We start from the raw sequence: 16,113 nt of genomic DNA on the forward strand, positions 1-16,113 counted from the left end.
TATTTAAATCTTTAATTTATTTAGAATTCTTGAACATGGAATGAGGTATAATTTTAACTTAGGAAAAATTACTTACTTGCTTGATGTATTAGGAATAGAAATATAAGCAAAGGATATGAATAACTGAAGAAATATGAATGGCCAGTAGACCAGTGAAAACCTCAGTCCCTATAGCATTTCCCTGTGGTATTTTCCTAGGGAAATACGAGTTAAACAACAATGAATTACTAGATTGGTCAAAACAGTATTAATGAGCCTAGATTATCTTTTACATTGCTGGTGAATTAGGGTATTGGTATTAATTAATTAAATAATACATATTTTTTTAAATATTTTCAATTAATTTATTTATTTGAGAGCGACAGACACAGAGAGAAAGACAGATAGAGGGAGAGAGAGAGAATGGGTGCGCCAGGGCTTCCAGCCTCTGCAAACGAACTCCAGACACATGCGCCCCCTTGTGCATCTGGCTAACGTGGGACCTGGGGAACCGAGCCTCGAACCAGGGTCCTTAGGCTTCACAGGCAAGCGCTTAACCGCTAAGCCATCTCTCCAGCCCAATAATACATATTTTTATTATATATTTACTTGACAGAGGGGCGTGTGTGTGTGTGTGTGTGTATGTATGTATGGTCATGCCAGGGCCTCTAGTCACTGCAAATAAACTCTAGACTCATGTACCATTTTGTGTGTCTGTCTTTATATGGGTACTGGGGCTTTGAACCTGGGCTGTTCGGCTTTGCAGGCATGCCTTTAACTGCTAAGCCATCTTTCCAGCCCCCACCCCCTTTTGAGTTAGGGTCTCACTGTAGCCCAGGCTGACCTAGAATCCACTTTGGTTGTCCCATGCTGTCCTCAAACTCATAGTGATCCTCATACATCTGCCTACTGAGTGCTGAGATTAAAGGTGTGTGCCACCACACTTTGTTCCACCCTATTTTTAGAAAAATATTTATTTGAGAGAGAGAAAAAAAAAGGCAGACAGGAAGAATGTGAGTATGGTCTTGCCTTCAGGGCCTCCTGCCATTGCAAATGAACTCCAGATGCATGCATCACTTTGTATATCTGTCTTTAACTGCTGGGCCCTGTCCCCAGCCCCACCAGCATATTTTTTGAGACAGGTTTTCTTTTTCTTTTTCTTTTTAAATTATTTTTTAATTTATTTGACAGAGAAAGAGGGAGGGAGAGATAGAGATAGAATGCCGGGGCCTCCAGCTACCGCAAATGACACGTGCACCCTGTTGTGCATCTGGCTAACGTGGGTCATAGGGAGTAGAACCTGGGTCCTTTGGCTTTGCAGGTGGATGCCTTAACCACAAAGCCATCCCTCCAGCCCTGATTTTTGTTTAGTATTATTATTGACAACTTCCAGGATTGTAAACAATATCCCATGGTAATGCCCTCCCTCCCCCCCACTTTCCCCTTAGAAACTCCATTCTCCATCATATCCCTTCCTCCTCTCAATCAGTCTTTCTTTTGCTTTGATGTCATGATCTTTTCCTCCTATTATGATGTTTTTATGTAGGTAGTGTCAGACACTGTGAGGTCATGTTTATCCAGGCCATTTTGTGTCTGGAGGAGCACGTTGTAAGGTGTCCTACCCTTCCTTTGGCTCTTAAATTCTTTCCACCACCTCTTCCGCAATGGACCCTGAGCCTTGGAAGGTGTAATAGAGATGTTGCAGTGCTGAGACTGCTGTCACTTCTTCCCAGCACCATGATGCCTTCTGAGTCATCCCAAGGTCACTGCCATCTGAAAAGAGAAGGATCTCAACTAGAAGTGAGAGCAGTATTAATATAAGGGTATGAACATTAATAGAAGTGCTTTCTGGGCAGTTTGATGAGCGTAGTATATACATTTAGCCAGATAGCAGCAGATGTTACACCCCTAGGGCTCATGACTACCCATGTTTTAAGTTTTCAGTATCAGGGATGCATTCCCTCCCATGGAGCAGGCCTCCAGTTTAATTAGAGGGCAGTTGGTTTCTACCATGACAGGTGTGCCACTATTGCACCCCTTGGCTCATTTGGCCTGGCTGGCCAAATATAAGGCTAACAGTGTCCACTGTTGATTATCTTCACTGGTGATTTCTCTCTCTCCCATTGAACTGCGTATTGAATGGCTTCTTCCAGCTTTCTGTCAGCTGGTCTACATGGAGGAAGTTTTCAGCTCAGTTCCAGCAGCATTTTTCTGTGGTCTTGCCACCCAAGTATGTGGAATCTTCAGCAGTAGGGTATTACTGTCTTTTCCTGGTGGGAAACCAAGGGCCTTGGCAATGGCCTGTAATGTTTTGGGGGCATCAGGGACCTCCCTGGCCAACAACTCACTGGAAGGTATCCCATCCCTGGCACTGAATGAACATTTTCTAGTAGCAATGTACGGCTCCTGAGTGTTCCATTGTCCAAAAAAAGTAGGCTTCTATGATTTATTTATATCCTTTTAGATTTGGATTAGCCCTCCCTCCACCTTTCCTTTACTCAATCTCTTCCCCTGACCTCACTTGGGCCTTTTCACCCCCATTAATCTGTTCTTCTACTTACATATATACAATACCATGCTATTAAGTATCCGCCTCCCTTCCTTTCTCTTCCCTTTATATCTCTTTTCTAGTTTACTGGCCTTTACTACTGAGTTTTCTTCCTACTCACACAGAAGTCCAATCATCTGTAGCTAGGATCCACATATGGGAGAGAACACTTGGTTTCTGGGCCTGGGTTACCTTGCTTAGTGTAATCTTTTCCAGATCCATCCATTTTCCTGCAAATTTCATAACTTCATTTTTCTTTGCCGCTGAGTAGAACTCCATTGAATAAATGTGCTGTATCTTCATTATCCACTCTTCAGTTGAGGGACATCTAGGCTGGCTCCATTTCCCAGCTATTGTGAATTAAGCAGCAATAAACATGGTTGAGCAAGTATCTAAAAGGTACTAAGATGAATCCTTAGGATATATGAATAGCAGTGCTATAGCTGGGTCATATGGTAGGTTTATTTTTAGCTCTCTTAGGAACCTCCACACTGATCTCAACAATGGCTGGACCAGATTGCATTCCCACCAACAGTGTAAAAGGGTTCCTCTTTTTCTAATCCTCGCCAGCATTTATTGTCATTTGTTTTCATGATGGTAGCCAATCTGACAGGAGTGAGGTGGAACCTCAACATACTTACAATCTACATTTCCCTGATGACTAGGGATGTAGAACATTTTTTTAGATGCCATCTGTATTTCTTCTTTCTTCTAAATAGAGAGCTCTCTATTTAGTTCCATAGCCCATTTTTTAATTGGGTTGTTTGATTTCTTATTTAATTTTTTGAGTTCTTCGTATATCCTAGGTATTATTCGTCTTACACATGTATAGCTGGCAAAGATTTTTTTTCCCATTCTGTAGGTTGCCTCTTTATTCACAATGTCCTTTGCTGCACAAAATCTTTGTAATTTCATGAGGTCCAAGCAGTTAATCTGTGGTTTTATTGCCTGAGCAATTGGAGTTATATTCAGAAAGTCTTTGCCAAGACCAATATGTTGAAGGGTTTCCCCTACTTTTTCCTCTAGCAGTTTCAGAGTTTCAGGTCTGATTTTAAAGACTTTAATCCACCTGGACTTAATTCTTTTTTTTGTTTGTTTGTTTGTTTTTGTTTTTCGAGGTAGGCTATCACTCTGGCCCTGGCTGACCTGGAATTCACTATGTAGTCTCAGGGTGGCCTCAAACTCATGGTGATCCTCCTACCTCTCCCTCCCGAGTGCTGGGATTAAAGGCGTGCACCACCAGGCCCGGCTTGACTTAATTCTTGTGCATGGAGAGAGAGAAAGATCTACTTTCATCCTTATGCAGATACATATCCAGTTTCCCAGCACCATTTGCTGAGAGGTTGTCTTTTCTCCAATGAGTATTTTTGGCATTTTTGTTGAATATCAGGTGGCTATAGCTACCTGGACTTAGATTTGGGTCCTCTCTTCTGTTCCATTGATCTACATGTCTGCTTTTGTGCCTGTACCATTCTGTTTTTATTACTGTGGCTCCATAGTATAGGTTAAAATCAGGTATAGTGATACCACCAGTCTTATTTTTGTTGTTCAGTATTGTTTTAGATATTTGAGATTTTTTGTGCTTTCAAATGAATTTTTGCATTGTTTTTTCTATTTCTATGAAGAATGCCATTGGAATTTTGATGGGGATTCATTGAATGGGTAGATTGCTTTTGGAAAGATTGCTGTTTTCACAATATTAATTTTTCCGATCCAGGAACAAGAGATGTTTTTCCATTTCCTAGTGTGTTCTGCAATTTCTTGCTAAGTCTTTTAAGGTTTTCATTGTAGATATCCTTCACTTCCTTGGTTAGGTTTATTCCAAGGTACTTTTTTTTAATGCAATTGTGAATGGAAGTGATTTTCTGATCATCCTCTGTGTGTTTGTTGTTAGCATATAGGAAGGCTACTGATTTCTGTGTATTTATTTTGTATCCTGCTACATGGCTGTAGGTTTTGATCAGCTCTAATAGTTTGCTAGTAGAGTCTTAAGGGTCCTTTATGTATAGAATCATGTCATCTGCAAATAATGATAACTTGATCTTTTCCTTTCCGATTTGTATCCCTTTTATGTGCCTTATTGCTATGGCTAAGACTTCCAAAACTATATTAAATAAAAGTGGGGATAGTGGACACCCCTGTCTTGTTCCTGATTTTAGTTGAAAAGCTTCCAGTTTTTCCCCATTTAGTAATATGTTGGCTGCAGGCTTGTCATAAATAGCCTTTATTATATTGAGATATGTTCCTTCTATTCCCAGTTTCTATAGGACTTTTATCATGAAGTGATATTGGATTTTTCAAATGCTTTTCTGTATCTAATTAGATGATCATGTGATTTTTGTCCTTCAGTCCATTTATGTAATGTATTACATTTATCGATTTGCTTATGTTGAACCATCCCAGCATCTCTGGGATAAAGCCTGCTTGGGGTGTTGGGATGAATAATCTTTCTGATATATTCTTGTATTCTGTTTGCCATACTTTGTTGAGAATTCTTGCATCTGTGTTCATGAGGGAGATTGGTCTATAGTTTTCTTTTTTTGTTCTATCTTTGCCTGGTTTTGGTATCAGGGTGATGCTGGCTTCGTAGAAGGAGTTTGGTAGGATTCCTTCTTTTTCTATTTTATGGAAAAGCTTAAGAAGCAGTGGTGTTAGTTTTTCCCTAATGGTCTGGTAAAATTCAGCAGTGAATCCATCTGAGCCTGGACTCTTTTTAGTTGGGAGGTTTTTGATAACTGCTTGGATCTCCATACTTTTTACAGGTCTATTTAAGTGATTAATCTCATCTTGATTTAATTTAGGTAGGTCATATAAATCAAGGAAATCATCCATTTCTTTCACATTTTCATACTGAGTGAAGTATATGTTTTTATCATATGTCCCTATGATTTTTTGAATTTCTCTGGTATCTGTTGTGATGTTTCTTTTTCATCTCTAATTTTATTAATTTGTGTCTCTCCTTCTTTTGGTCAGATTTGCTAAGGGTTTATCAATCTTGTTTATCTTTTCAAAGAATCAACTCTTTGTTCAATTCATTCTTTGGATTGTTTTTTGTTGTTGTTGTTTATTTGTTTCTATTTCATTAATTTCTAGTCACCACTGCCTACTGTAAAAAGAAGCTTGTCTGACCAAAGCTGACAGCAACCCTAATCTGTAGGCATTATCATAGTTATCTAGGAAGCAATTTATGACCACATCATGTCAATTTAGAAGTAGATTTTCCACTGGAGCCCATCACCTCCCTATTTATGAGTTTTTGACTGAACTTACAGTACCAGACATGAATTCCTTACTGTGGCACAGACATCAAATCCAGTTAGATTTGCCACTTATCTCATTTTGCCTGTGGCCAGTTGGTAGTATAGCACAGAGTCCACAGCTGAGGAAGACTGCTAATGCCTGTAAGACTTCCCCTGCAGCCTTCATAGCATCTTCCAGCACTGTGAGGGGTAGCCATGAGACAGGAAGCTTCCAGCCCAATCCCAGCTTGATTTCTCTGTGTCCTGTTGCCGAGATGGGTGGCATCTTCATCAATAGGGTCTTATCCTCTATTTCTGCTGGAAAACCAATGATCGTGGCAAACACCTATATTGTTTGTGGAATCCAGGGGCCTTCTTGACAACAACTCATAGTGAGGTAGTCCACTCCTGGCACTGAGATTTTCATTTAATAATCTTTGGCTTCTGGGAGCAGCTTTATATACCCATACAGTTTACCTCTGTACATTTTTTTTTAAATTTTGTTTTCTGATTAGCTTATCAAGGCTCAGATGTTCTTAGGACTTTTTTTTTTTTTTTTTTTTTTTCCGAGGTATGGTCTCAATCTAGCCCAGGCTGACCTGGAATTCACTATGGAGTCTCAGGGTGGCCTTGAACGCACAGCAATCCGCCTAGCTCTGCCTCCTGAATGCTGGGATTAAAGGCGTGCGCCATCATGCCCCAGTTCTCTTAGGACCTTTTTATACAGTGTTAGTTTTGATTGAGATTTTTTCTGAATCTCCATGATTTAGCTAGTAGAAGAAAATCAAGAGGTATTATGTAATTCTATTTTTATAAATATGAGTAAACAAAGAGAATAAAAGCATCAGTATATCCATTGGTAATGTATGTGAATAGATGTTTGCCTGTTTGGTGTGAGCATAGGCAAGAATGTGCAGGAATATACTCCACAGAGCTAGTGCAGACAATGGAATTGGGATGAATGGGTTTTATGGGAATTGAGACTGGTGAGCTTTCTTTATAGCTTTGTTTATTTCACCTGTTGTTAAACCATGTGGATAAAACCTCAAAAATATAGGTAAGCAAGATAATAAAATAGGACTGGAGAGATGGCCTGCAAAGCCAAAGGACCCAGGTTCAGTTACCTAGGACCCACATAAGACAGATGCACAAGGTGACACATGCTTCTGGAGTTCATTTGCAATGGTTAGAGGCCCTGGCACACCCATTCTCTCTTTGCCTCTTTCTCTCTCAAATAAAAATGGTTAAAAAATAAAATATTTAATAATAATAATAAATAAATAAGTAAAGTATTCCCAAAAATGGTTGTGCCAGGGCTTCTAGCCACTGCAAATGAACTCCAGATGCATATGCCACCTTATACATTTGGGTTATGTGGGTACTGCAGAACTGAGCCTGGGTCCTTAGGCTTTATAGACAAGCACCTTAACCAATAAGCCAGCTCTCTAGCCCTATAATGTATTTTCAAGTTAATATATCATATACATGATTTGTCATGGCTGGATTCTCTCTCCAGTTTAAATAATTTATTTTATTATCAGTATAAACTATTGTAGTACATAGCCTTGCAACAAAATAATTGCTATCATATCTTTTTTGTGTACACACACACAAACCCCATGGCACATGTGTGGAGGTCAGTCCTTTCCTTCCACTTTTTGAGACAGAGTCTCTCTTGATGTTTTGCAACTGGACAGGCCAGTCTAGCTGGCCCATGGGCTTCCAGGTTCTCCTGGATACTGTATATGCTTTGCAATTACAATGTGTATGCCATCTGGCTTTATATAGGTTAAAGGGGGGCACCACCATGCCCGACTTTCTATTTTTTTTTTTTTTTTTCCTCGTGGTAGGGTCTCACTGTAGCCCAGGTTGATCTGGAATTCACTATGTCATCTCAGGCTGGCCTTGAACTCTGTGTGATCCTCCTATCTGTTTCCTGAGTGAGGCATGTTAAGAATACAATGACCACAAGTAGATTGTGGTTCCACTGCCTTAATCCTTGCTGTGGAGCCAGCACTCCACTATTGCTTTTATGCTGTTTGGTGGACATGTCCACAAGGTTGAATATGTGCCTTATAAACAAATATTTTGTGATTTTATTAACTTGCTCTTTTATTGATACACAAAATCTTTTTTACGTATTTTGTAATTGCTGCAAAGTTTCTACCCATGTTTTCATTGTTTTTTTTTCCTTGATACTGTTTTTTTTTTTTTTTTTTTTTTTGAGATAGGGTCTCGTTTTAGCCCAGGCTGACCTGGAATTCAATATGTAGTCTCAGGATAGCCTCTAACTAACAGTGATCTTCCTATCTCTGCCACCCTAGTGCTGAGATTAAGGGCGTGCCCCCCCATGACTTGCTTTGTTCTGTTTTGAGACTAGGTCTCTTTGCTGTGTAGTTTATGCTGTTCTTGAATTTGTGGTGATTGGTCTGCTGAGTGCTGCGATTATAGGCGTGAACCATCCTTCCTGGTTTTAAATTCAAACTGTGTGTGTGTTGTTTTGGAATTTCTTTTCTTTTTCTTTTGTTTTTTTTTTTTCTTTTTTTTAGACAGGAATTTAGACTCTAACACAAACTGACCTGGAACTCAGTCTATAGCTAAGGCTGTTTGGAATTTATGACTATCCTCCTACCCCAGTCTTCCAAATGCTAGTACTATAGGATTATAAGGATTTACTACCACACCTAGATTAAATCCAAGCATTTTGGGGACATGACATTACAGAACTAAGGTTATTTTGGAGAAATAAGAAACTGCCATGTATCTTGACCACTAAGCACAATCTGTTCAGGTCAGCAGAGTCCTCAAAGAAAGACTTAGTCCTGTAATTAGTTTCACAGTGCCGTCTGGGCTGGCAGGAATGAAGCTGTGATCACAGGCTTATTTTATTGGACGGTTAATTTAACAACAGGAGAAACACTGCCATCATAATTCTTCTGACTTAGATCTTGACATGTTCAGAGACAATATAGAAGTCTTAGTAGACATTATTGTTAGGTCTTTAGGAACAATGAGATAATAATTTATGTTCTGCTTTTAAAGATTCCTTAGGAATCATTTTTGTTTTTGTTTTTATTATTTGCATATGTATGTGTGGGTGTACCCACGTCTACATACTGTAAACAAGCACAGGATACTTGTGTCACTTTTACTTTTCTCTTTTTTTGCTTTTTGAGGTAGTCTCACTCCACTGTAGCCCAGGCTGACCTGGAATTCACTATGTAGTCTCAGGGTGGCCTCAAACTCACTCCCAAGTGCTGAAATTAAAAGCGTGTGCCACTATGCCTGGCACTTTTTTCTTTTTTACAAATTATTATTTAGTTGAGAGAAAGCACTCGCTTTTCAAGGTAACTGATACTTTGAAAGGTCATCTTGGAAACTAGATTTGAAGTTTCTTTATTCCAGTAGCAATATATAATTTAATTTTAAGCATTTCAATTAACCTTAATTTTCACATTGACACATGTGAATTCATTAAAGCTGTGGAATAAGTTTGTGAGGTTTTTTTATTTTTTTGAGGTAGGGTTTCACTCTAGCCCAGGCTGACTTGTTATTCACTATATAGTCTCAGGGTGGCCTCGAACTCACAGTGATCCTCCTACCTCTGCCTCTCTAGTGCTGGGATTAAAGGTGTGTGTCACCCTGCTTAGCCTAAGGTTTTTTAATATTACTGTGTTTAGTAGGGATAGTCTAAATTACCAAAGTACTTAATAAGATTCATTATGCTGTGAGTATATTAAAGTTATGTGGCTGCATACAGTGCTGTACTCCAGGATATGCAGCATCTGTTTATTAAAATCTCTTCAAGATGGAAACTTTTGAGGGAGATACCTGATGTTAGCAGCTAATAATTATCCTTTTAATAAAAATTACAATTAACAAGATGAACATTGTTCATGCTATATTTCTGTTCTTTCCCCTCTAATCTTGTTTTATAAAGTGCAACACAAAATGTTGCAGCTTCTGTTTAAAAGAATTGAAAGAAGCAAACCTATCATTGGGAGGCTGAGTAGGAGGGTTGCCATGAGTTCTAGGCCAGTGTGAACTACATAGCTAGTGTCAGTTCAGTCTGGGCTAGGGAGAGATCATGCCTCAAAACAAAACAAGTAAGAAAACAAAAGAAAATAGAATGAAATTTCAAAAATCACTAGTAACATAGCCTTATTATCTCACCCTCCCCTCTTTCCATGGGAGTGGACTTGCCTAGTCAATGGAGTGCTTTCTTCTCGTGACGCGAGGAGACTAAGGGGAACATGTGGACTGTGGACAGTTCACTCCAGGGCCCTTCCTTCTTGGTTAAAGTATAAAGTGATTCCATTGGCACTTTTTTTTTAACGTGCTTGGACATAAAATCTTTTTTGTCACCTTTATTTATGTTTTTTGTTTTGCTTTGTTTTGTTTTTTGGTTTTTCAAGGTAGGGTCTTACTAACCCAGGCCAACCTGGAATTCATTATGTAGTCTCAGGGTGGCCTTGAACTCTCAGTGATACTCCTACCTCTGCCTCCTGAGTGCTGGGATTAAAGGTATGTGCCACTGTACCTGGCAATGTTTATTTTTCTTTTTAAGGTTTAAGTTTTTTTTTTTTTTCTTTGCATGTGATGGTGTTCCCTTGCCACTGCAAGCATACTCCAGATGCATGTATCACTTCTACATCTGGCTTTACATGGGGAATTAAACTTGGACCATCATACTTTGTGAGCAAGTGGCTTTAACCACTGAACCAGGTCCATAGTCCTTAATGTTTTATTTTATTTTACTTGAGAGACAGACAGAGAGAGAGAGAGAGGGCGTGAGTGCAAATGCCCGCACACCAGGACACCAGGGCCTTCAGCCATAGCATATGAACTCCAGATGCATGTGCCACCTTGTGCATCTGGCTTATGTGGGAACTAGAGAATCAAACCTTGGTCCTTGGGCTTTGTAGGCAAGTATCTTAATCGCTAAGCTATCTCTATTGCCCTAATGTCCTTTTCCAGGATAGATTCTCATGTATCTCAGGCCAGTTTCAATCAATATGTAGCCATGGATGACCTTGAATTTTTGAACTCCTGCCTCCACCACCTGTTAGGTGGTACTTCATACATGCCACCTAAACACACTGCCTACTGAACTCCATTTTTCGCTCTGCCCTCAGAGTACTTTGCTGACGCTGTTTTAGTGTATGTTTTCATAGTTGAAAATGTTTATCCTTCATGTATTCTGAAGTCTGCCTGAGTTGTCTCTGCTCATTAATATTGTCCATCCTTGGAACAGAGCATAACTTTACTGTGATGGTGCCATCTGTTCTTATGGGGGGCATGTATATTTGTGTGTATTGATTGTTCACATGTGTGTATATTTATTTATTTTAAACACTTTAAAAAAATTTTTTAGTTTTGGTTTTTCAAGGTAGGGTCTCACTCTAGCCCAGGCTGACCTGGAATTCACTATGGAGTCTCAGGGTGGCCTCGAACTCACAACAATCCTCCTACCTCTGCCTCCTGAGTGCTTTAAATATTTTGTTAAATTCTTATTTATTTGTGAGAGGGGGAGAGAGAAAGAAAGAGGGAGGGAGAGAGAGAGAGAGAGAGAGAGAGAGAGAGAGAGAGAGAGAGGGAGGGAGAAAATGGGTGCGCCAGGGCCTCCAGCCACTGCAAACAAACTCCAGATGCATGTGCCCCCTTGTGCATCTGGTTTATGTGGGTCCTGGGGAATTGAACCATGGTCCTTTGTCTTGGCAGGCAAATACTTTAACCGCTAAGCCATTTCTTCAGCCCATTTCTTTTTATTTTATTTATTTGAGAGCAACAGACAGAAAGAGGCAGATAGAGAGAATGGGTGTGCCAGGGCCTCTAGCCACTGCAAATGAACTCCAGACATGTGCGCCCCCTTGCGCATCTGGCTAACGTGGGTCCTGGGGAATTGAGCCTCAAATCGGGGTCCTTAGGCTTCACAGGCAAGTGCTTAATCACTAAGTAATCTGTCCAGCCCAACATGTGTGTGTGTGTTTATGAGTGTGGGCAAGTACATGTATGTGTGTGGAGGCCAGATGTTAGTGTTGGATATCTTTCTCAATAGCCTTCCACCTTATTTTTAAGATAGAGTCTTTCACTGAATCTAGAGCTTAGCAGTTTGGATGGGCTTGCAAGTCCACACCCTAGGGATCCTCCTATGTGCACCTGTCCAGCACTGGTATTATAGGTACTCATCACTGTGTGTGGCTTTCCCATGGATGCTGGGGATTCTAAACTCAGGTCCTTGTGCTTGTGTGGCAAGCACTTCACTCATTGAGCCATCTCCTCGGCCCCAGTGCTATCTTTTTTAAACCTGAGTGGGGGCTGGAGAGATGGCTCAGCAGTTGAGGCACTTACCTATAAAACCTAACAACCCGAGTTTGATTCCCCATACACACACAAAGCCAGATGCACAAAGTGGCACATGTGTCTGCAGTTTGTTTGCAGTGGCTGGAGGCCTTGGTGTGCCCATTCTGTCTCTCTCTCTCTCCTGGGCATAGTTGTGCATGCTTTTAATCTGAGCTCTTGGGAGGCTGAGGTAGGATAATCACTGTGAGTTCGAGGCCTGGCTTTGTCAAGATTTTAAGTAGGTTTTTTCCTTTCTTTCTTTCTTTCTTTCTTTTTTTTTTTTTGGTTTTTCGAGGTATGGTCTCACTCTGGTCCAGGCTGACCTGGAATTAACTCTGTCATCTCAGGGTGACTTTGAACTCATGGCAATCCTCCTGCCTCTGCCTCCCGAGTGCTGGGATTAAAGGCGTGTGCCACCACACCTGGCTCAGTTTTTTCCTTTCTTAAAAATATTCAGACACCCATACCACTTTGTGCATCTGGCTTTATGTGGGTATGTGGGGAATCGTCAGGCCATAAGACTTTGCAAGCAAGCCCTCACAGCCATCTCTCCAGCCCACTAAAAGTAATTTTTTTTTAAATGTAAAAACAAAGAGTGTTTATTCTGCAGAATCAGCCAGCATGTGGGGGTCAACCATTCATATATAATGGCGACCAATTTTTTTCTTATTCTGTCTGCTCTAGGGTTGGACTGGTCTGAAGAGAGTGGAGAAGAGCTGGAGGACTCGGATCAGGCCTCTCCATACCAGGTTGCATGGTCTATCCGAGAAACCCTCAGATATGAAAGACACACGTAAGCCTTCCTTTTTTGTTTTAGTTTTAAATGTGTAGCTAATTAACTTTTTCCCAGGCTGTGAAAATGTTTCAAATTTTACTGGACTTACTCCTATTATACTGGAGGTAAAGTTGATTCTGTTTTGGAAGAAGTCGATCATAATGTTTGAGCAAAGCTAACAAGGTTTCTTGCTAATTTGTTTCCATACCTTTCCTATTTACTACCAAAGGAACCAATTGTAATAGAACTTGAAGTTGAAAGGATAGTAGAAATTACCTAGAGGGACCAAGAAACTTACCCATGTTCACCTGGAGGGTCACTTGAAGTCCCACACTATATCCTGCTCATGTCGTCTTTGCCCCCATGCCCTGCAGTCGCTAGAAATAGTGCTTCTTCATTCACCTGTCTTTTTTTATATATTTTATTTTTATTTATTTATTTGAGAGAGAGATAGAAATAGGCAGGTAGAGAGAGAGAATGGGTGTGCCAGGCCCTCTAGCCACTGCAAACAAACTCCATATGTATGCACCCCCCTTGTGTATCTGGCTTACATGGGTTCTAGGGAATCGAACCTGGGTCCTTTGACTCTGCAGGCAAGCACCATAACCACTAAGCCATCTCTCCAGCCCTGTTCACCTGTTTTGTTGATTCAGTCTTTAAAACTTCTACTCTGCTACAGTGTTTTTACAATGGCTAGAGGCCCTGGTTTACCCATTCTTTCTCTCACTGCTGATCTCTTTCTTTCTTTGTCTCTCAAATAAATAAAGGAATAAATATTAAAAAAAAAAAAAAAAAGAATTGGTATTTGACTATATGCCCAAGGTAGAGAAGAGACTAGCTGTCTGTCTTGGATCCACTCCTGGAAGTTCATAGTATCCATGTATGGACATACAATTTATGTTATGGTTCTTGAACTTGTAGGATCAAAAATGTGATATGAAGCTGGGTGTGGTGGCGCACGCCTTTAATCCCAGCACTTGGGAGGCAGAGGAGGATTGCATGAGTTCAAGGCCACCCTGAGACTACATAGTGAGTTCCAGGTCAGCCTGAGCTAGAGTGAGATTCTACCTCGAAAAACCAAAAAAAAAAAAAAAAAAAAAAAAGTGATACATAAACTGGTATGTTGGCTCAAATTTTCATCCCAGCACTCGAGGAAGAGGCAGAAAGATCATCCATGAAAAAAGCCAGTTTAGTTCACATAATTGCAGGCAAGCGTAGGGCTAGTGAGACCAGTCATCCCTGCCCAGAAAAAGCTATATTAGTAAACTGGGAAATGACTATTGTCCTAGAAAGTGGATTCAGTGGAGACTAAGCTATAAAACCAAAACTACATGAGAAGTAAATTGTGATCAGAAGTTCATTTGGCATGGAATACAAGCAAGAGATTGAGGTGGGTTTTGTTAAGGCCAGGTCGTTACATTTTACTAAAAGAATGCATTCGTTTCTTCCCCGGGGCTGCATGTCTGGCCTTGTTTCTGCTCACGGATCCATAGGCAGTATTGTGTTCCCTTCCCCTAACGCAGACATCCCATTGCCCGTCGTTCAGGCCGGCTCCCTTCTTTCACAGCAATCATGGAGAGGTTAACTGAACTTAAGCGTTCTTAGTTGCAGACACTGTCACCCATGCTTCATATCAGCTAAACTTGACGTGGAGATTTGGGGTTAAATTTTACAAATGGCTGAGTTAACCTAAATGAGTTCTCTGTAGAATACCTAGCACATGAGAAATGACTAACAAATGGTAGTTATTCCTAATTTAATTTCTGGAACAATTGACTCTCCTGTACTAACTTGACTGCCATAATACTGTTTTTCTGTTTTTTCCTCTTCTTTGGTTTAATTTTCTTCTTTTAACAAATAATTTACTTTTTACACAGTTTCAGGTTTTTAAAAAGTATTTTATTTATGTACTTGACACAGACAGAGGCAGGTAGAGAGAGAGAATAGGCATAACAGGGTCTCCAGCCACCACAAATGTACTCTAAACACATGTTCTACTTCGTGCATCTGGCTTTATGTGGGTACTGAGGAATCGAGCCAGGGTCCTTAGGCTTTGCAGGCAAGCACCATAACCATTGAACCATTTCTTCAGCTTCCCCACTTTTAGCTTTCTGAGGAAGAGGCAGATAGAGAGAAAGAAGAATGGGCATGTCAGGGCCTCCAGCCATTGTAGACAAACTCCAGGTGCATGTGCCACCTTGGGCATCTGGCTCACATGGAATCTGGGGAACTGAACCTAGGTTATACTTTGGGGGTATACTTGCCTGTTGTATGCATGTGGAGAACAGAGGGTGATGTTGGTGTTCTTTTTATTTTATTTATTTATTTGAGAGAGAGAGAGAAAGAGGCAGATAGAGAGAAAGAGTACACCAGGCCCTCTAGCCACTGCACACAAATTCTAGATGCATGTACTCCCTTGTGCATGTGGCTTACGTGAGTCCTGGGGAATTGAACCAGGGTCCTTAGGCTTCACAGGCAAATGCCTTAACCACTAAGCCATCTCTTCAGCCCCTGGGTGTTCTTTTCTATTGTTCTCTGCCTTAATTATTTTTATTTTTTGGCATTTTGAGGTAGGGTCTCACTCTAGCCCATGTTGACCTGGAATTCACTCTGTAGTCTTAGAATAGCCTTCAAGTCACAGCAGTCCTCTTACCTCTGCCTCCCAAGCACTGGGATTAAAGACATGTACCACCGTGCCCAGCATTTTTTGTTTGTTTGTTTTTTGTTTTTCAAGGTAGGGTCTCACTGTAGCCCAGGCTGACTTGGAATTCACTGTGTAGTCTCAGGCTGCCGTTGAACTCATGGCGATCCCCCTACCAAGTTCTGGGATTAAAGGTGTGCACACGGCCGGCTATATATATTTGTTTTTTTACAAAACTGTCTTTCACGGAGACCCAGAGCTAGACAAACTAGACAGCAAGCACCAGGGAGCCACCTCTACCCTCCCCAGCACCTGGATTTCCAAGCATTTGCCACTATGTGTGTAGGTGCTGGGATTCAAACTCAGATCTTCACTATTCATCAACCTGTCTCCTAGACTCACTCTAAGTATTTAAGATTCTTTTCTGATTAGTATTAATTTTTGTTACAACGATATTGCTCATTAAATTTTCCTTGAAACATTTTACTAGTTTTTTTTCTTTCCTAGGTAAGGTTTCACTGTAGATCAAACTGACCTGTAATTCACTCTATAGTCCCTGGCTGACCTTGAACTCACCACTATCCTCCTA

General features: G+C 40.6%; 1 protein-coding gene across 5 annotated transcripts in view; it reads left to right on the forward strand.

The window, feature by feature from the left end:
- Ino80d (INO80 complex subunit D) overlaps window positions 1–16,113 on the forward strand; it is a 102,289-nt gene that overhangs the window by 48,647 nt on the left and 37,529 nt on the right. For all 5 annotated transcript variants that reach the window (XM_045147595.1, XM_045147596.1, XM_045147593.1 and 2 more), the window contains exon 6: window positions 12,793–12,901. In XM_045147595.1, the coding sequence (XP_045003530.1) occupies window positions 12,793–12,901 (109 nt within the window). The remainder of the gene's footprint in view (window positions 1–12,792; window positions 12,902–16,113) is intronic.

Source organism: Jaculus jaculus, chromosome 4 (genome assembly GCF_020740685.1).
Source record: "Jaculus jaculus isolate mJacJac1 chromosome 4, mJacJac1.mat.Y.cur, whole genome shotgun sequence".
Lineage (NCBI taxonomy): Eukaryota > Metazoa > Chordata > Mammalia > Rodentia > Dipodidae > Jaculus > Jaculus jaculus.